Source organism: Eumetopias jubatus, unplaced genomic scaffold (genome assembly GCF_037043125.1).
Source record: "Eumetopias jubatus isolate StellerSeaLion01/CBP00866 unplaced genomic scaffold, mEumJub1_p1.0 scaffold_8, whole genome shotgun sequence".
Lineage (NCBI taxonomy): Eukaryota > Metazoa > Chordata > Mammalia > Carnivora > Otariidae > Eumetopias > Eumetopias jubatus.
In genome coordinates, this window is record NW_028274814.1 from 34,042,212 (window position 1) to 34,062,705 (window position 20,494).

General features: G+C 53.4%; 1 protein-coding gene across 1 annotated transcript in view; it reads left to right on the top strand.

Annotated features, from left to right (window-relative positions):
- ADARB2 (adenosine deaminase RNA specific B2 (inactive)) overlaps positions 1–16,746 on the top strand; it is a 403,986-nt gene extending 387,240 nt beyond the window's left edge. The window contains exons 8-10 of the mRNA XM_028114708.2: positions 379–560; positions 14,415–14,593; positions 16,434–16,746. Coding sequence (XP_027970509.1) covers positions 379–560; positions 14,415–14,593; positions 16,434–16,610 — 538 coding nt within the window. The 3' untranslated portion in view covers positions 16,611–16,746. The remainder of the gene's footprint in view (positions 1–378; positions 561–14,414; positions 14,594–16,433) is intronic.
- The last annotated feature ends 3,748 nt before the right edge of the window (positions 16,747–20,494 follow it).

A 20,494-nucleotide genomic window follows, 5' to 3' on the forward strand; every position in this document is an offset into this window, starting at 1 on the left:
GAAATAAACTCCATCTCTGATATTTCCCAGCTAACATAAAGGAAAATTCAGATTCGCTTTGGGGACAGAGTGCCTTTTTTTTTTTTTTTTTTAATTTCAAGTCCCTACGAGAATATATAGCTTCCACTCCATCTAAAAAGTCATCTTCCAGAAAAGGAAATGCAGGGCCCCCCATCAGCAGCGTGCACGGCAGTTAGGGGCTCAGAACCGGAGCTGCCCGAGCTGGCGGCCTCTCTGCTGGGTCGGGCGGCACAGGCATGGGGCAGGAAGGCAGGCACGGGGGCTGCGCACAGCCCGCCCCCAGGTGGGTGGGGAGGGAGGCCGCTCGGGGGGCCCACCCACACAGGTGAGCCCTGCACTGACCCCCTCTCCTTGCAGGTGGAACGTGCTGGGACTGCAGGGTGCACTGCTCTGCCACTTCATTGAGCCTGTGTACCTGCACAGCATCATCGTGGGCAGTCTGCACCACACCGGCCACCTCTCCCGGGTCATGAGCCTCCGGACCGAGGACATCGGCCAGCTGCCAGCCTCGTACCGACACAACCAGCCCCTCCTCAGCGGTAAGAACACTCCGTCCCCATAGACACGCGACCAGTGCCCTCCCATCGGCCGCCCCATGCGTCCTGACTCCGGCAGATCTTACCCATGTTGGCCGCTGGCTTAAATATTTACGATTTAGCGAGCAAAATTACAATAACACAAAACTTTAAAAGAGAGGAAGGTTACCGTGCATCCTGAATGTAGGAATGGGCAGCATTCTGAGGTGGACCTGAACAGGACACAGCACACAACCGAGTCACACTGAGCTGACTGAGGGGACCATCCCAGGCGGGCCCAAAAGGACGCCATACCCGTCCCGCTCTGCTCTGCGGGCGGCGCCTCTGACGGAAGGCAGCTGGGTCGGAAGCAGTAACACGGAGGGTGGACAGTGCCGGCCCACAGGCTGCCCTGAGTGCTTGCAGGACACTCGGGATCTCTGTGCCCCCCTCGCACAAGGCCTTCAGAAGCACATCTCAGAGGCAACAAGGCAATCCAGCAAGCACTGAGCATCTACCCTACTTCCCACGCTGCCTGTGTCCGTAGCACCAGACCTCCGGAGCCTCCGTGTCCCCATGGCAAAATGGGGACGGCCAAGCCCTAGGCTGCCCGGCACACAGCCGGTTGTAAGGATCAAGCGTCACATGGCCATGAAGCACTCTGGAATCCATCACACTCTGTATACTGGGAAGGATCGAGTCCTGATCTGGGCATTTTGGAGGGGAATGCCTCTGGTGACCACTGGTCTCCACATCACAGACCCTTTCCTGGTTCCTGAGAATGAGCTTCACCAGAGGCCTGGAGGAAACAGCGCGTGCAGAGGGGGACTCCCATGCTTGGGCAGGACAGCATCCTGAAGGGACTGCCGGAGGCCACCCCGCAACCCCAGGCAGATGTCTTCAGGAAGCGGGAATAGCTCTCCTGGGAAGGAGCAGGGCTGGCTGGCTTCAGTCTTGGGCCATATCACCTGAGAGAGAAATAAGAAAATAAAGGAGGTGTTCAGTGTTGTGGCTCAGACTCGGGCCTAAGATTTATTCCCAGGATTCTCAAATTGTTCTAAATTATAAAATCAGGGTGATAATAGTGCCCCATGGGGGTGGGAGTGAGAACAACGGAGCAAGTGTTGAAGAAGACACCTCCACATCTATTCCCTTTGTCTCTGAGACTCACTGACTCTCTGCTGCTCTGGGAACAACCTGTGGGCTCGGGGACGGCACAGGACCCTCCCCAGCTGGGCTGGCTGACCACCCAGGTCCCCACTTTATTACACCGCAGGCCTTCCTTTATATGTGAGAGCCTGTGCCCAAGATCCTAGACCACGTGCCGACACCTCTCTGCTGCCATGGGAGTATGCATGGCCCTCAGGCAGCAGGTCCGAGATCAACTGTGTCAGCCTGTGTCACCCGTCCTCACATCCCTGGGACCATGTTAGAGTCCAGGGGCTTCGTGTGTCCAGTGAGGGGACTTAGGGTCAAAGTCAGCGCACCTCAGTGAGGCCATTTGAGACAAGGTCACAGATTCTGTCCAGAAACACCAAACAGCACCATCTTTTAGAATTTCACTTGCGCTACCGTCCCCAGGCCTGCTCGGTAGTGGAAGGGGTCAGTTCTTCGCCAACGTCCCAGGGGCTAAGAAAACAACATCAGCAAGGCAGGATTTCCTCACCACCATCCTTGCTCAAAAGGCTGCCTTTGGATGCAGCCCACCACCGGGCCCAGCGTTGCAGGGTCCCTGGCCCCGAACCACAACCGACCCTTGGCGATGGTTGGCCTGCAGGTGGTCATGCTGGGCGGCGAGCACCCAAGGGGCCTGGTCTGCATGGCGCAGGGAGGACACAGCACCCAACCTCTTGCTGAGAGTGACTATGTCAGCTACAGAAGGGAAGGTCCTTCTCAGCGTCACGAAGATGGCGTCCCACCAACCAACAATCTCCATGTTACAGATGTGGGAACAGACTCCTCGAAACTATGGACGTGGGGCAAGGATTTGAACTCAGCTCGATGACAGAGCTAAGCCCTTTCAACACCCCACACTGCATCCCATGGCCTGTAGCACCATTTAACAGATGTCCATATTTTTAATCCCATAAAGATTAATAATGCAAAACAAGACTAGCCGAAGAGGTGATAGAATCTAACTCATGATGGATGGTGTAGGAGAGGCAAACCGACCCAGTGGGGCCAGCCGGGGACACTCACTGCCAGCTCACCAAGGGCACAGGAGAGGCGCAAACATTTGCCTCAAATTCAGTCTATAAAATTACATTTATTTATTAAACAGTTGGTAATTTTAGGAATTCTGATAAAATATCACTTTGGCTCAATTTCAAGCTCTTTCATTTTTCCTTTTTTTCTCAAAATGACAAAGAATACCTTTTTTAAGATTTTATTTATTTATTTATTTATTGGACACAGAGAGAGAGAGAGAGAGAGCACAAGCAGGGGGAGAGGCAGAGGGAGAAGCAGACTCCCCGCTGAGCAGGGAGCCTGATGCGGGACTCCATCCCAGGACCGAGATCATGACCTGGGTCAAAGGCAGACACTTCACCAACTGAGCCACCCAAGCGTCCCAAGAACACTTACTTCTTACAGCTGAACAGCCGGCACAGCTCTGGAGCAGACCCCAAAGTCCTAGAACTACTGGTTTGGTGCTAAATCAAATGTTCCCAACTCAGGTGCCCCACAAACCTCACGGAGGTTCTTCAGTCTCTACATTAAACTTACGAGAATTCTCATCTGTTCTCACCTTTCCCATGAGGGGGCTGGTTTTCATCCAGCCTTTGGGTGCCACGCAGAATAGCCATCCATTCTTGCAAAGCTTTTTAAAAATTTTATGTTCAATTGGGAACATGTAAACACAGATAAAAACAGGAATTTTGAATTATAAGTGTAAAAGCAGTGAATTAAAAAAAACTCAATTAGAGAAATTCAGAACACCTGAAATCATCGAGTGGCGCACCTGATGGCAAAGCGCCTGAGACTCCCAAGCGAACCCCCACCCTGGGTGGCACACGCACCCCTACTTACAACCAGGACAAAGTGACTAGACATTTCAGTCCATACTGACAGCTCATGTTATAGTGCAGAGATACAATAAGCCTAAACCGTGGCATCGTACCGGCACACGCTTAGCTGCAAGAACTGCTCTGCTTTTGATGGATATTTAAAAGCCAATCATGCAAATTTTGAAAGGAAATCATCAGGATTTTTTTGCAACAAAAGAGAGACGGAGAGATCTTGTATAAGGAGAGTAATGAAAAGCACACTCAAACAAGCCCATGAAATCTGCTTGAAGATTCCCTCAAGGTCAGTTTGCAAAATTGCCTGAGAAGATGAAGCCCACGTACTCGCAGAAAGTCCCGCCGTTTAGCTGGGGCTCAATCAGCTCTGGGTTAATAAGAAGCAGCCGAGCTGAAAAAGATACCCTACTGACATGGTTGTAGGATGCATATTAATGTCCTCCAAAGATATCTTGAAGCATTCTGCACGGACCAGCCTACACCTCTGGGCAGAACGTGAGGACAGACACCCACACTGCAGCTGCTGTACGCCCCGATCCCTTTGGCGTGTCACATCACTGGATGAGAGCAGCTCCCCTAAAGGAACTTGCCTTCAGCCTTCAGCCTTTCTCGGCATATTGGATACAACAAGAAAAAGGTGATGATGATAATAAAAATCTATGCTCCGAATACTCATCTTGTTAGAAAACCATTAAGTGGAGTAGAAAGTGACTTTGAGGCTACTCTGCTGGGCAGAGGGTCTGGTTTGTCTGTGCTTCCAACCTCAAGGTAAGTTTCATTCTTCTTCATCAGGAAAATGAGAAATCTGGGTGGGATACGCAAGTTCTTTGTTCCTACTAGCGGCGTATTTACTGGATCTGGTGTTCAGCGCTGAAGTCTTAGCTCACACTGAAGATAAAACTTTACAGCCCGTGGCAAGGTCCTGGCAATGAACGCGAAATCCGAGAGATGGACCCAGGGGATCGGGTGTTAGAGCCCTGAGCTGGCTCAGACCCTGGTTTACGTCTGCGTGATGGGCATCACAGGACCGTGACAAGCAGAGCATCGGCTGTCTCCCTCCCCAGCGCGCATCGTCCTGAAGGAGTAACGTGGGCCACTGGTGGGTCAGGGCCTCTTCAGACTCCATGTTTCTCAAGCAGCTGAGTTCACCGAAATGTCCTGCCCAACACCACCTACTTCCTGCACTCTAGACCGCTCTCCTCAGGGAGTGGTAGTGGGTGGGATGGAGAAGGTCTGTCGCCACGCATATCCACATTTTTGTGACTTCCAATCTCCAAAGTATTGTCACATTAAACTGTAGAATCCGGTATGGAGAGCCAAGCCTCTTTAATTCAGGAGAAATTTCTGAAGTTAATGATCATTAATAGTATCTTGCAAAACAACCCAGTGGGGTAGTAGCAAACATTGTTTTTATGCAGATGGTAACTAATATGCAAAATTATCTTTATATTAAAATAAGCCCTGGGGCGCCTGGGTGGCTCAGTCCATTAAGCGTCTGCCTTCAGCTCAGGTCATGATCTCAGGGTCCTGGGATCAAGTCCCACATCAGGCTCCTTGCTCAGGGGGGAGTCTGCTTCTCCCTCTCCTTCTGCCCCTAGCCCCTGCTCATGTGCTCTCTCACTATCTCTCTCTCTCTCTCAAATAAATAAAATCTTTAAAAAAATAAAATAAGCACAGGTTTATTATGGAATAACCTATAAATTTTTCACAAATGTTTAGGATAAAACACATGAGCTCAAAAATATATCTGAGCAGCTCCTTTGTCTTAGAGTTCTTAGAAGTAGAAATTTATCTCTCATGCACTTGAAGGAATTTTTGGTAGAAAAAAATGATTATAAATCTTGCTGGAATAATCTAAAAGCAATCCTAATATCTGCATGAAGACCAAAATGCTAAATTCAACAAAGAAATATTTAATAAGACATTTTCATAGATTAGCACTGACTTCCCTATGCAAATTAGATGGCTTACGATAAATTTAAAATTATAGAAAAACCTTGTTTTCATTTTCTGAGGAGTTCTTTCAAAAATACTTGTTGTATATTAAGTTAAGTTACATTTAATTTCTACCATGATTTTAAGAAACTGTTGCACAAAAGTATCTGAACACCAACCTTAATTATATTGCTCTTGAAATTTTTACCATTTAGGGAAAATACTTCCCATTGTCAATACATTTCATTTATCCAAACACCAAGAAGTTGGTCAACATAAACCATACACTTATTTAATCATTCAGCATATGTGTATTGATTGCTGACGATGTGCCCAGGACAGTTATGCACTGGGAACAGAGCAGGGAACCAAACGGCTGAAACCCCATAGCCCAGGGAGACAGACACTGCAGTGGGGAAGGCAGACAGACAGACAAAATGAAAACGCTTTGTAGAAAAATAAAGCACAAAAGGGACTAAAAGTGACCTTCAACCCTCAGTCAGAGGGTCAGACCCCACTGGTGGCACCAGAGCGAAGTCCTGCAGGAAGAGGGAATGATGTGGGGGGGGAGGGAGCAGGGGAGGAGCAGGGGGGGCCAGAATTGGGGGAGAGTCTCCAGGGTTCGGGACAGAGGCAGGCTGCAGCTGCCACACGTGGATTAAATTAGGACTAAGTCTGAACCCTGTGTAAGCAGGAGGGTTCACAGAACAGCCTGAAACTGTCTCTATTCCCAAATTCACACAGAGACGATCCTACTAAGAGCTGGATCAAAAGAATGCTACAAAAAATCTGGAAATACAGCACTGGCACACAGCAAAGACCAAGCAGGCATGGGAGGAGACAAGACCATTTTAACAAAACCCAGCAGACACACAGTGGAGAAAACCCATGACGTCAGAGAGCACTGTTCCTGGACAGACTTTGGTATAACCATGCTCACCAGGAAAAAAGAGATTTAAAAAAACAAGAGGGAAAAGGGGGGAGAGATAGAAGCCAAAAAAAAAAAAAAAAAAGGAAAAGGAAAGCGCCAAATAGGAATTGCAGAGGAAAATAAAACAATCTGTGTGACAGGGGATAGGTTTTGTAGCAAATTAAACACAGCTGAGGATGGAACACCTGTGTCGTTCAGTCATTGAGCGTCTGCCTTCGGCTCAGGTCAGGGTCCCAGGGTCCTGTGGTCAAGCCCTGCATCGGGCTCCCTGTTTAGCTGGGAGCCTGTTTCTCCCTCTCCTTCTGCCTCTCCCCCCACCCTGGATTGTGTGCTGTCTCTCTCAAATAAATAAATAAAATAATTTTTAAAAATAATAAAATAAAATAAAATAAACACAGCTGAGGAGAGAATTAGTAAACTGGAACACCCCCCTGAGGAAAGTATCCAGAATAGCACAGAAACAGAAAGAAGGTGTATTAGTTGGGGTTCTCCAGAGAATAGCACCAATAGGGTATATTCATTTTCCTAATAGAAAGGAGATGTAGTTGAAGCCACTGGCTCCCATGTGTGCAGTGGCTGGCCAGTCTAATGTTGGTGGGCAGGCCAGCAGGCTGGAAATTCCAGCAGGAGACGATGCTGCAGCTGTGTCCACGGAGAGCGTGCAGGCAGAACTCCATCACCTTCAGGAGCTGGAGTCTCTGCTCCTGAGGCTGTCAACTGACTGTATAAGGCCACTGCACACGGAGGGTCATCTTTCTCCTCCACGTGCACTGATGGAAACGTCCCTCACACCCGAATGCACCCTCACAGCAACATCTGGCTCATGTTTGATGAAGCAGCTGGGCACCATAGACCAACCAGGCTGACACGTGAAAGTGACCATCCCAGGGAGAAAACACAAGGAGATCAGAGACAGAGTGAGAAAGTCTGATATACCCAAGACAGAACCTGCTCCAGAAGCAGGGAGAAGAAATGGAGCAGGCACGGTGTGTAAAGAGGTAATAAGTAGTAGCTCCCCAAGACAGGTGACAAGCATCAGTACAGATCTAAGAAGCATCGTGTGGCCCAAGAAGAACCTTCTTAAATCCTCCTCCCAGCAGGAAAATAGCTACCACACAAAGCAGAACAAACAAAAAGACAAAAAGTCATCAAAGCCGTCAGAATATAAAAGAGCAGCTCCAGAGGATCCAAATCAGACTCATCGCTGATTCTTGGAAGATAAGAAAACAATGAAAGAGTATCTCTAAGATGCTGATAGAAAACTAATCTCTACCTAAAATCCTAGACCAAGTAAAAGTATCCTTTAAAAATGGGGGCAAGGGGTACTGGGGTTGCTCAGTCGGCTGAGCATCTGACTCTTGATTTTGGCTCATGATCTCAGGGTCATGGGATCGAGCCACATGTTGGGCTCTGCTCTAGGTGTAGAGCCTGCTCGGGATTCTCTCTCCCTCTCCCTCTGCCCCTCCCCCACTTGTCACGTGCACACATGTTTTCTCTCTCTCTCTCTCTAAAATAATAAATAGATAAATCTTTTTAAAAATATATAAAAATTTAAAAATTAAAATGAGGGCAAGACAATAGTCCAGACACACAGAAACAGAGCTAATGCAAATCCAGCAGACTTGCGCCAAAGGAGATATTAATTGTGTTATTTGGGCATAAGGAAAATAACCCCAATTGGATAAAGCACAATAAAGAGTGATGAAAATAATCCACATTTTTTCCAGTATAAAACTTGGCTTATTAGTATAGTTTGGATACTACAGTAATGAAAAATGCATAATGTGAAGAAAACATGACCATAGTCCCCTTGTCCCGTGTCTGTCAAAGTTATGACAATTCTTGCAGGGACCAAGAACCATGTCACCCTCAGATTATAAATGGAAATATTCAAATTTTTCCTGCCACAGAGGAAATTTCTCACCTTTCAGAGCTGTCCTGTGAGCCCATGCACTTTAAACTGCGAGGACCACACACCACAGTCATTTATATTCACAGATAAGGCCATGTTCCTATTGACTCCAGGAAGGAAGCCCCTGAAAATCAATGGGGAAAACTCTCATTACAGGAGGAGGCTCCAGCCGCCCGAGCAGGTGCCACCGGAGTCTTGCCTCACGTGGCACGCACACACTCAACACTGGCTTCCAGCCAGGGCAGCCACCACCTCACCGACCGGTCAGACCAGGGGAGGGGTCGTCCATTTCACAGCCCTGAATGCAGTGCTGCCCTGAGATACAGACTTGCCTCACTTCCTATAAAAATCATATTCCTGGATGTCCTATGTACACTTATTTGGAGAAAGTGCATTAAACTTTAAATACCTTAGACCCACTAGCTATCTAAAGAAATGCTACAATGTCTCTCATATACTGCTTTTTAAAAAGAGGCACGTGAGGGTTTTTTCAAAATAAGGCATCTTTTCATAGCTAGATAAGCTGTTACGAAAGTCACTTTCACAGATGAATAGTGAATTCACTCCCATTGCTTAGTCACGGTGGTCGTGCCAGTCATGGCAGCAGTCGACTCGCGGTGACGGGAGCCGTGCCGAGGTGGTGACAATCTGGCACAGAAGCACCGCTGGTGGGAGCAGTCCTAACAGTCGCAGCAGCCGTGGCCATGGTGCCCGTGGCCATGGCAGCAGTGGCGGTAGCCGTGGCGGCCGTGGCAGTAATTGCGCCGTGGTGAAGGCAATGACAGCAGTAATCAGTAGATGCATTACCTGATCAAAGGCCACACTGCTGTTAAGTGATAGATGTGAAATCTGAGCAAGACCTAGCTCAGGTTCACTGTATTCACACTGTCGTGTGAATCACTAAGTCACTAAATCAAATGTCAGACAATCGTCATGGAGACGCCTCTGTGTATTTGTCATCATGGCAGAGTATGTGTGTCAACGGCTGGTGGAGACCTGCTTGGTCTCCCACATATCTGCCCTGAGATACAAGACGTGTCTAGAATGTTCCATAGAGGATGAATGACCGTGTGTGGTGTGGTTCGCAGACAGATGAGCTGCACAGATCTTACTGGCGATGGTTCTGATAGGGAAGGTGTTTGTGGAGATCAGGCTTCCTTCCAAGACGGCGGGATAATCACTACAGAAATCACTAAGGAAGAATGGCCGTGGACCTGGTCCTCACCTGGATGCACCACCTTTCAGGGACACCTTTTCTCTCATCCTGTCTTGGGCTTTCTCTGCCGAGGAAGTTTCCAAACCTAGATCCCCCTGACAGAGGCCGACCACATCATCCCCCAGATGCAGCCGCGCTAGGCTTCCCTTCCCAGCCACAGGCTGAGAAGAGACGTCCATGTGGCTACAGCCGCAGGAGCCCCCTCTCCCGCCAACCGTGGTGCTAGAGGGTCAGTGCACAGGGTTCACAGACTAGCTCCAAAATTCAAAATTAATGCTGGTGGAGGATGACTAATGGCTGTCCCAAGACACCAAATCTTAATCCATGAAAACTGCAAATTACCATATTTGGAAAAAGGGTCCCTATTGATGCGATTAAGTTAAGGATAGAGATGAAGAGCGTGTCCTGAACTATGTCCATGGGTCCCACATACCACCACACGCGTCCGTGGAAGAGAGAGGCTGATGGAGGGAAAGAGGCGGAGACAGACAGACAGACACAGAGTGTGGGGGGTAGCCCGTGGAAACGGGCAGAGGTGGAAGTGACACATCTCCGAGCCAGGGACGCCCGGGGCCACGGAAGCTGGAGGGTCCCGGAGGGCGCACAGCCCTGCCAACACCTGGTGGCCTCCAGGAGGTCCAGTTCCAGGATTTTCTGCAAGCCAGCGAACGTGCCGGCACTGGCACCATTCAAGACCTGTGCGGGCGGGAACCACACTGAGAAATGCAGCCCTGTGCTTCCATCACCACCGAGCAAAGGCAGACATCCCCGGACCCATGTGGGCTGCTGATACTGTGATCAGTTCGTTTCTGGATGTCAAGGTGCAGGTTTGCTGACTCTTGGGCTCAGGGGCTCCACGGTGAAAAACACGAAGAGTCCAATGTCCATGCACACGAAGAGACCTTATGACCTTGAACACAGGTCATGGGTACACAGGGCTGAGTCTTCCGAGGGTTTATGTTCTAAGAGGGCTTCTCCCCTTCCTGAAGACACAGGCTCCTGCTTTCAGTGTTCAGAACGTAAAGGTCTTCCCTAAGTCGTTGACTAGGACAGGGGCAGATCTGGATGTATTCATATCCTCCTGTGGATGAAGACTTCTTTTTTTTTTTTAAAGATTTTATTTATCTATTTGACAGAGAGAGAGACAGCGAGAGCAGGAACACAAGCAGAGGGAGAGGGTCAGAGGGAGAAGCAGGCTTCCCGCCGAGCAGGGAGCCCGATGTGGGACTCGATCCCAGGACCCTGGGATCATGACCTGAGCTAAAGGCAGATGCTTAAGGACTGAGCCACCCAGGATGGAGACTTCTGATTCGCCCCAGGAGGTGTGCAGAGGGAAGGTAACACTGTATTTTCTGAGTGCCTGGATCTGTATAATGTGCCAATGTGTTACCATCTCAAGGATGATGATGAAAGCCGGTGGTAGCAGGTGATGTCTAGGACTCAAGTACAGTATGCACTTGAACTTGAACTTGAGGCTTGGTTTTTATCTTCAGTCATTGGATGTCTGCTTCCAGAAGAACGATCCCAGGAATTTGTGCCTCTCTTACTTTGACAACTTCCAGCCAATGGGAGGAAAAGTAAATGCAGTCCAGATGCTCCTTCCTGGGAGGAGGAGACATGTCTCCCCGTAACGCAGGACATCTGGCAGCAACACTCAGAAGCTCGTTGTCCTGGGCCTGGAGGGGGGAGGCTGCACGAGCTCCCCATCTGGCCACTAGGCCGTGCATGGCTCCTGGGAAGCCGATTTCAAATTACGAAACCAGGACATAACGAATGAGATCACTCAGATACGCGCAGGAGGCTCCTTAGAAACAAGTGTTTGCCTCGGGCCAAGATGAGTGAGTAAAGGACAGACAGGCAGACATGGAAGGAGGCGTTGTAACACGCCTCCTGAAGGGCACCCGTGAGTGTGGTGCGGAACGGGGAGCAGGTGGGAGCGCCATCCTGAAACACGGGGCAACCCAACACAGGCAGCAGGAACAGCTTGTGCTGGCCACAGCCTCCTGCCCGCCCCAGGCCGCTCGTCCCTCCCTCCGAGGACAGACAGCGTGACCCGCCCTGAGCGTGTGGCTCATAAACGAGCTCCCCTCACCCTGGGCCTCCTGCCTGCACTCTGTCTGGCCTGTGGGTTTAGACCAACGGACGTTCTGTGAAATGACCATCTTTCCTTGCGCGCTGACCAATTTGCACGGTCGAGTCAGCGTCCCTGCGACGAACTCGACAGTCAATCCCGACGGTGCCGCCCACGTGTACCACTGGCACAAAGATTTCGTAAACACGAAGGTGCGGCCTCTCTAGGGTAGATTCAGGGACAGAAGCAAAGAGACAGAAAGCAGGGAGGGAGGAAGGGGGGAAACTGTCGATCCTGCAGGTTGCTTTGGGAACTTTTCTCCCAAGCAAAAGACTAAGGGAGGGAACCCTGAAACCTAGAGCCCCAAGGACACACAATAATCAACTGCACATACGTGAAGCCAAATCTGCTTCACACAGAAGGGACTCTGACCCCAATGTGTGGGCTGCTTCCTCCACTCCCAGGACAGCAGGAGGTGAGAAGGCCATCCCGCTCATAATGACAATGGGAAAGGTCCGTGCAATCTCAGTGGGGCACCGTGGTCCCCACAACGTGGGGGACTCCCCACCAACCAGAGCTGGCCCTCATCCCTTCCCCTGACAAAGGCAGGCCTCCAACGAGACGCTGTCGCTACCGAGAGCACAGGAAGGAACAGAACGGTGGATGGAACAGCAAACCAGGCGCAAAAGCAGGGCTGGGGCTGCTTCCTGAGTCAACGCGGATCTCACCCCACGTTTTCCACTGGCCACAGAGGTGACGTGGAAGACCGTGGCTGGACCTACAATCTCATTTCACGACGCACATGGTCGTTGATAGGGCCATTACAGTTGGAAATCGACAATTTTCATACTGTGATTTATGGAGTCATTGTGATTTACAGCCTCTACTTCCCTCCCCACACACTTCTCTGCTTCAGCACACACACCAACCAGCTGGGACCCGAGCTGCAGAGAAGGTGGGTCAGGGCTGGGCGGCCGGGGGGCTATCCACCAGCCAGTGCCTTTTCTCTCTGCCCGTGTCTGTGTGCGGAGCTGGATCCGTGTGTGGACGCCCTGCCAGGGCTGCAGCCGGGCCTCTCCAAGCAGGCATCTATGTGCAAGTGGGGCACTTTCCACAGCAGAGAGGACACACAGGGAGCCAGGTGTGACGTGGACATCCACGTGTCCTCGGAGGCTCTCCCCATGTGCAGAGGGGTGGAGAAGCAGGATTGTGCACTCTCCCTCCCCGGTCCGGAGACAAAGGGGCAGGGGAGGGAGGGTCCGAGAGCAGAGGGCGGGGGGAGGAGGGTGGAGGGACCCGGCCGGCACGCCTCTCTTTGTGTCTGGTCACTCCTGACCTTGGCCACTGCCTCCCTCTGCCCAGCAGGGCCGTCTCATGGCCCACGGGCCAGACCGTCCCCCTGCCCAGCTCTCTGTGTGGGCGGCTGCCAGAGGGAACTGCTTCAAGGAACGGGAACGTGATGACCTGGTGACCTGGCTGGAATTAGCCCAGGACGCCTGGCACTGCCCATCCGTGACCAGGAGACAGTTGCCGGGTGACTGTGGTCGGGAGTTAGGCTGTTGCAGCATGCAGACTCGGACGGCATGTGTGCAGATGGCAGGAAGCCCCTGGGTGGTGGGCACGCCGGGGGCCGCAGGAGGACCTGGATCTGTGGCTTTGCCGGTGAGAGCTGATGGGACAGCTGCCCTCCAGGAGGGTCTGGGGTGCTGGGCTGCCCCTGGACACAGGGCTCACTCCCTCACATCTGCTGCAGGCCCCCCAGGGCCAGCTGCACCCTTCGTGACACCACAGCGGAGCTGCCAGTTCGGCCCCCTCCTGCCCAGGTGCATGGCGGTGTCTCCGTGCAGAGCGGCAAGCAGTGTGGGCCCGGAGGAGGGGTGCTCCAGTGGCGCTGGCTCTGGGAAGGGGTTGTGAGAAGGGGCAGTGGGGCTAGGAACGGAATATCCCACAAGAAGGCCGTCACCGAGGCGAACCGCAGGGCTGGGGCCTCCTCTGCCCAGCTGGGCTGCTCCCACACTGCTGTGCGCAGAGCAGCACCCCGAAGTCCGCAGCTCCACGGCATGTTGGGGCCTTTCCTCCCGCCCACTGGTGCCTCACATTCCTTCCCTGAGGTCACCTTCCGAGGGCAGATGGAGCAGTGCTGCAGGACGGCGGGGGGAAAGCCAGCGAGGGCCCCCCAGCAGACTCAGGCCGTGGGCGGTACGGAGACCAGGCGGCGGTCAGAGGCTGCTGCCCCCAAGTAGGAACGCCAAGTGCCCCCTTCTCTCCTGTACGCTAGGACTGGGGCTACCGGGGCTGAGTCGTCCCGACGGAAACCGGTGCACAAGCTGACAAGGACAGACTGCGGAAGAAGGGCTGCTCTGAAAATTCCGGGGGCCCCGTGCATGGGACCGGCCTCAGGGCAGTACTCGGTGTCCAGCGCAGTCCCTGGGACCCGCCGCCATCATCCTGAAATCCTCCATAACTAATGAACACGGGGACGCGTGTTTTCATTTCAGAACGGGCCGCAAAACTTCGGAAGCCACTGCTGTTTCTGGGATCACATCGCTTGTTCATTAGCGTATGCTCTTAGGTCTCTCTAGTTTGCATTAGAGCTTTTTCAATCTCCTTAAGCAAAACGATAGCCCTCAGGGCCTGTCTGGGACCATAACAACTTCCAAGGTAAAAGTCCCAAGTTCCGTGTGAAAATGGGCAGCGGGGCAAACCCAGGCCTGATCTCCCAGCAGCCAGCCGCGGGGGCCCTGCGCGGGCCGGGCACCCTGACGCCTGGCTGTGCACTTTCTCTCTTGACAGGAGTGAGCCTCGCCGAGGCACGCCAGCCGGGGAAGTCTCCGCACTTCAGCGTGAACTGGGTGATGGGCAACGCGGACGTGGAGGTTATCGACGGCACCACCGGGAAGAGGAGCTGCGGGGGCTCGTCGCGGCTCTGCAAGCACGTGTTCTCGGCGCGGTGGGCGAGGCTTTATGGAAAGGTATGGCTCCGCTCTGGGGGAGGCCAGCCCAGCCACCCTCGGCTCCCGGCGGGCAGACACAGGGAGGGGCCCCCAGGAAGCTGACACTGGTCTGAGCGAGGGTGACACATGGCACACTGGTCTGAGCGAGGGTGACACATGGCACACACTGGTCTGAGCGAGGGTGACACATGGCACACACTGGTCTGAGCGAGGGTGACACATGGCACACTGGTCTGAGCGAGGGTGACACATGGCACACTGGTCTGAGCGAGGGTGACACATGGCACAAGAGCGCTCCTACTCTGTTTCCTTCTCCCCGGCCCCCTGCAGACTGGCAACGCGGCCGCTGCACCGGGGGCCCCTGGCCAGCAGCCGTGGACTCTGGGCCGTGGCCCTAGAGGTCTCTCAGACAGGGCACGAGCTGCCGCACGTAGGGCATCGTAGGGAAAGTTCAGAGAAAGCTCCTGACGTGGGTATTACTCCCAGTTGAGGTACAAAGAAAGCAAGAGGCTTCCCTGGAAAGACACGGGGAGCGAATGCCAGGCGGGAGGTCAAAGCTCTTCTCCTGACCCCAAAGCTGTGCATTTCTACTACAGTTCTGAGCTTCCTCCTCGATAAATAAAGATGGTTACTGCATTTCCAGATTTAAGCTGAGATATAGAATTCCACATGTTTCCAAAGCATAGCAGACTGTGGCAGAACCAAACAAACAAAAACAGAGGAGTTAGGAAAACATAAACCCATAAAAGCAGCTGTGTGCTAGCTGCTCCCATACGTCTTTATCAGCAGCAACTCCAAACAGGAGCAGGGCTGTTGGGGCTCATGTGTCAACCAGAAGAACAGGACAGACACACTGACCCTTAAGATCAACATTTCTTTCAACCCAGAGGACCCCGGACATTGTCGCCCTCTGTATGGGGCGACTTGTGCGGCTGCCACGAGCCACCCACGGGACCTGGGCCTGTCCTGAGCACACAGCCTTGGCCGCCCCCCCGCCCACTCGGGCGCCATCCACGCTTCCCTCGTCTACACACTGCAGGGACCCGAGTCAGAGAACACTACCGATTCTGTCTTCCTAAACGATTCCCTCCCTAAAAGGGCCCCTTGCACCTGCTCAGGGTGAGGCTGCCAACACGTGGGCAGGGCCCTCCAGGGGATTCGGGCCTCCCGCCCCTGCTCACCGCACCCCTGGCCTCTCCACAGTGCAGTCCCTGCCTGCCCTGGCCTCAGGGCCTTGCCAGGTACTGGCCCAGAAACACGACAGAGGAGCTGGTCAGTTCCACCGGGTTCCTGACTGGTGGCAGGAGAACACCAACTCCCCCATCGCCCACCTGCCCGAGGCTGCTTCAGTGCCACCAGCATCCCCGCCACCCCCCACCCCCACCCAACCTCAGCCCCAGATCCTTCCCCAAAAGGAAAACTCTGCACAGTGTATTTGTTTAATAGCAGGCAAGTTACACGTGTTTTGTTTGCTGCACACTCACGCTTCTTGCCGAGCAGCCCTGGTATATGTCTCAGGGTTGCCGGATGGGGCTCACCCCTTCACTGGGTAAGACTGACACATAACTAACACTGGACAGACTTAGGGCGGGTAACATGACATCCTGACGCGTGCACACTGTGAAGTGACCACCACAAGCAAGCTAGTTAGCGCGCCCATCCACCCAGTCACTGTGCGCGGTGAGAACGCTTAATTAAGGAAGCTCCTTTGGGGCAAATTTCACGCGTGTTACTCTCTGCCATGTCACTTTTCCGTTTCATGGTAAGAGAGAAGGGAAGGCGGCCAGGAGCCGTGTTTTGTGTAGGGGCCCCGGCATTTCTGTCTGTCCGGCTCACTTGTCTTATTCCTGCCCCACAGCTGAGCACGCGGATCCCGAGCCACGGAGACACGCCGTCCATGTACTTTGAGGCCAAGCGGGGGGCGGGCACCTACCAGTCTGTCAAACAGCAGCTGTTCAAGGCATTCCAGAAGGCCGGGCTGGGCACCTGGGTGAGGAAGCCGCCCGAGCAAGACCAGTTTCTACTGACTCTCTGAGCCACCAGACTCCAGTGTTCCCGGAGCAGGGCGAGCGCCCGGACCAGGCAGGGCGTGCGTGAGCGTGCGTGGGGCGGCAGGTGGTGCTCACTGGCTCCCCGCACCTATTTCCCTTTGGTGTTCTGGAAGCACTCGCGTGGTCAGTGTTCCGTGGGCAACTAGACTCAACGTAGGAGCTGCTCCCACATTGTCAGAACCCAGACGCCCCCCAGACCTGAAGGCACAGGTGCGGCCCGACGTCTCTCCCTGGTGTGTCCACGGGAAAGCTTCCGTGCAGGCTGAAGGGTCTTAGGTGCAGCCTTCACGCGGAGCCTTGGGCGCCCCTCCCACCTCCAGTGCCGCGTCCGGTTCTCAGTAGCACGATACTTCAGGAAAAGCCACAACGAAGAGAAAAGCCATGGGCTCCTCCCCAAAGAAGCCAACAGGACGCTCTACCATCCCCATTATTCACTTCAGTTTTTACTCCACCTCCTTTCAAAGCGGATCTGAGATGCGCAATATTGAAGAACCCCTCAACTAGGACCAGGGACATGAAGACCCTTCGCGCAGCACGCCACTGAGCTGAGACGTAGGACACAGGGGCTCCAGGACCGAGTGCCGCAGACCGCCGCAGACCACCGCACCCGTCCCAGGCCCAGCACAGGCTCCACGGCAGGTGCCCACAGCCGCTGACCACGTCCGTGGCAGATGCATCCGAAGTTAGTGACCACCACACCTCCTTACCAGGTAACAAGGAAACAAGTCCCAGACCACGCCCTGACTGCTTAGCTAAGTCTGTGTCAAATCCACAACAACCTTTCCTCGGGGCTCTCCACTGCTTTAGGTTCCCCGGTCTCCATCTTGCATGATTGAAACAAATCACTCACAGCAGCTGTTGAGACGCAAGAGGCTGGATTCTGTCCCCTTCAGAGCAGGCGTCAGACACCCAGACCATTTGGGATCTGGCCCCTGGCACCCACTCTAAGAGGACGGTGGGGCCGCACGGCCAAGCGCTGGAGGGGCAGGCACCCTCTCACACGCCTGCAGCCCGTCCTGGTACCTTGAACTGTGCGCTTTGACCACCAAGAACTCATCTCTAACACCCATCATGCTACTGACAAGCCTCTAATTTCTCCCGCGAAAGGTCCACATCTGAAACTCGCTGGGCCGCATGGCCACGCTCCGGAGTAGCCCGCTCTGGGGTAAGGGCTTCCTGGTGAAACTTCCAGCTGCCAGCCATGGGTGCACACCCTGACGAGAACACGGGACTGCACACAGCCCAAGACGCGGGAGGGTGACATCGTGCTGCACACGTTCAAGGAGAGATCGCGGGTATGATGAGGCAAAAATGAGCCAAGATGAGTTTTAGATATTTGTTGTGGGACAAGAAGTAGAGGTGTTACTATGGAAACCAACTCTTCTCGGGACTTCCTATAGGGTCAGATTTCTCCACGGACACACGGTCGATTCCCGCTGGAACTGCTCCCGTTCTGAGCCCCTGCTTCTGTCCCTGCACTCCAAACAATGCCCCTTCCAGAGCGAGGAGACAGCATTAGCAGCAGCCGCCCCAGGACAGAGGCGGCTGGGCCCATCCACACACCGCAGGACCAGCCGTACCACCAGACTGCAGGGCCTTGGACGGCACCACCTACCCCATATCGGGCACTCCCGTGACGCCTCAGCTGCAGCTACTTGGTCACCGTTCATCTCGCCTGAGGCACTGGCCCTCCAGAAAAACCTAAACTCCACCAAAATATCTACTTCTGAAGAAAGTGTAAGGACTTGTCTGTTCGGTCAGCAGGGACATCCCGGAAGGAGAGGCGAAGGAGAGGCGCAGGAGCTTTGTCGCGAGAGGGCGTTTCCAAGGCAGCGGGAAGTGCGTCTGAGAGGCTGAGCTTGGCCGGAGCTGCCTGTCCAGGAGCGGGGATGGAGAGGCACAAGGGGCAGGGAAGGCAGGACGGCAGGGCCGGGTCACCATCAGGAGGCCAGGTCACAGGGCTCAGAAGTGGCACCTGCCGTGGCTGGGGGGACAGGTGATGCCGGCCCAGACACGAGGTCGCAGGGGAGCCTGAGGATCTACTTTGGGCTTTCAAGCAGCACCCAACACTGCTGGAGGCCAGGCCAACCCTGCATTTTCGGATTGGTCTGAGTCCTGGGAGGAGCCCATAGGAGAGCGCATAGGAGAGCGCACCTCGGGCACATGACCGTGGGGCCACCTCCTGGCGCCCGAAGGCAACAGAGGCAAGACCCATAGAGCGGAGGCAGGAGCCTGCTGGTGCCTGTCCGCACGTGCGTCAGACGCGGTGGCTCCGAGTCCTCAGTCTTCCCACGTCCTGTGCCGTGTCTGCACATCTACCCAGCCCCGCTACTCAAGTCCAGATCAGGTCGACTCCACTGGTACCCGCCTCGAAGCACACACTGCCTTCCCTGAGGGGAGGTGAGCCGTGCACGGCCTCCCGCCTGGCTCTGGCCACAAGGTCAGCGTCCACAGCACGCAGCCGGAGGGGGAAGGTCACCGGCCATGGAGCTCCGCCTGCCCGTGCCTAGCACGCGGTTCCACTGCAAGGGACTGGAGCCAGGGCTTCTTTGGTTTTGGTTTCTGCCCAGGAAAGGATTTGCAGGTCTCTAACTATTGTTCCATTTTATACCTCTGGGTCTCTTCAAGTCTGTATATACCTTCACGTCACTACTGATTTTGTGAGTCTTGCTGTTCCTCGGAAACATCAAGTTGAGTTTCTCCCACGTAATTTCTCATATAATTTCCTTTTCACAGGAAGCTGTTCTTAATAAAGTTAAATGGTTGTTTTGAGGGTTTGGGTTTTTTTTGGTATAGTGTTTACCACGTCTGGAGAGCCATAAACAGTAAATACATGGTATATCGATGCCCAGAATAGAATAGTTAGAGTATTTTGATGAAATGCTATTTTTAGATTATAAATTTCAAGATGTGTCTATAGTATCTTGTTTTAAAAAATTTAAAAAGACATTTGAAACTTAGACATTTTTAATTTAGGGAAACTTCTACAACCATTTTTTAAGAAGCCATTCTAATGAAATCATCTAATTGGCCCAAAACACAATAAATATTCCTTCCTAATAAAGACCAAAGGGAAGTCAGGACTACCACCTCTGTTGACGGAAGTTTCCGCTAACACTCAGCAGCCTTTGCTGGCTCGTCCAGCACCTTCCCTGGTGGGGGTTGCGGAGCCGTAACCCCCGGGGTCAGGAAGGGCCACTGCCCGACACACTTGCGGAGGCTGTCCCAGCTTCGAGTTCTAGCCGAAGCTCATGGACAGAGTGAAAGATTTAAAGCTCTGTGTTTCAGGAACGGCGGTACCACCATCCGGCGGCACTTAGCAGGGACAAGCCGGCCGGTCTGGGGTCCTACTGGGGTTCTGTGCCCTCCCAGGCACAGGGCCTCCTGTGTGGGAGTGGCGCCGGAGCTGGGGCGTGCTTGCAGCTGTCCGCGGCCCTGCCCAAAGAGTTGTGCTGGCCACACAGGGAGCTTGCTGGCTCCTGTCAAACGTTTCCCACAGATTCTGAATCAAATAAAGGGTTGGGGGGGATGAAGAAGCAGAGACAGATGCAAAACATGCAGGTTGTTGGAGAGGTGGCCTGGAGCAGGGGGGCACCTCTCAGTTCTGGGAACCAGGAGATAGATACGTGACCCATTGCCACCATTGCTTACCTCCCAAAAGGGCTGCCTCTGGTTTTGCCCCTTATCTTCCTCTCCCTCACCTCCCTCTTCCCTGTTTCAGTGCCTGTTCCTCCCTACTCTACACCTGTGGTTCCCCGGTACAGCCGAGAATCAGTCTCAGGCCCGTGTACCCCTGAGCTCCGCCGCGCTGACCTTGAGGGTTCTTGTGACTTCCAGGCCAGGAGGATTTACTGGAGTCTTTTTTTGG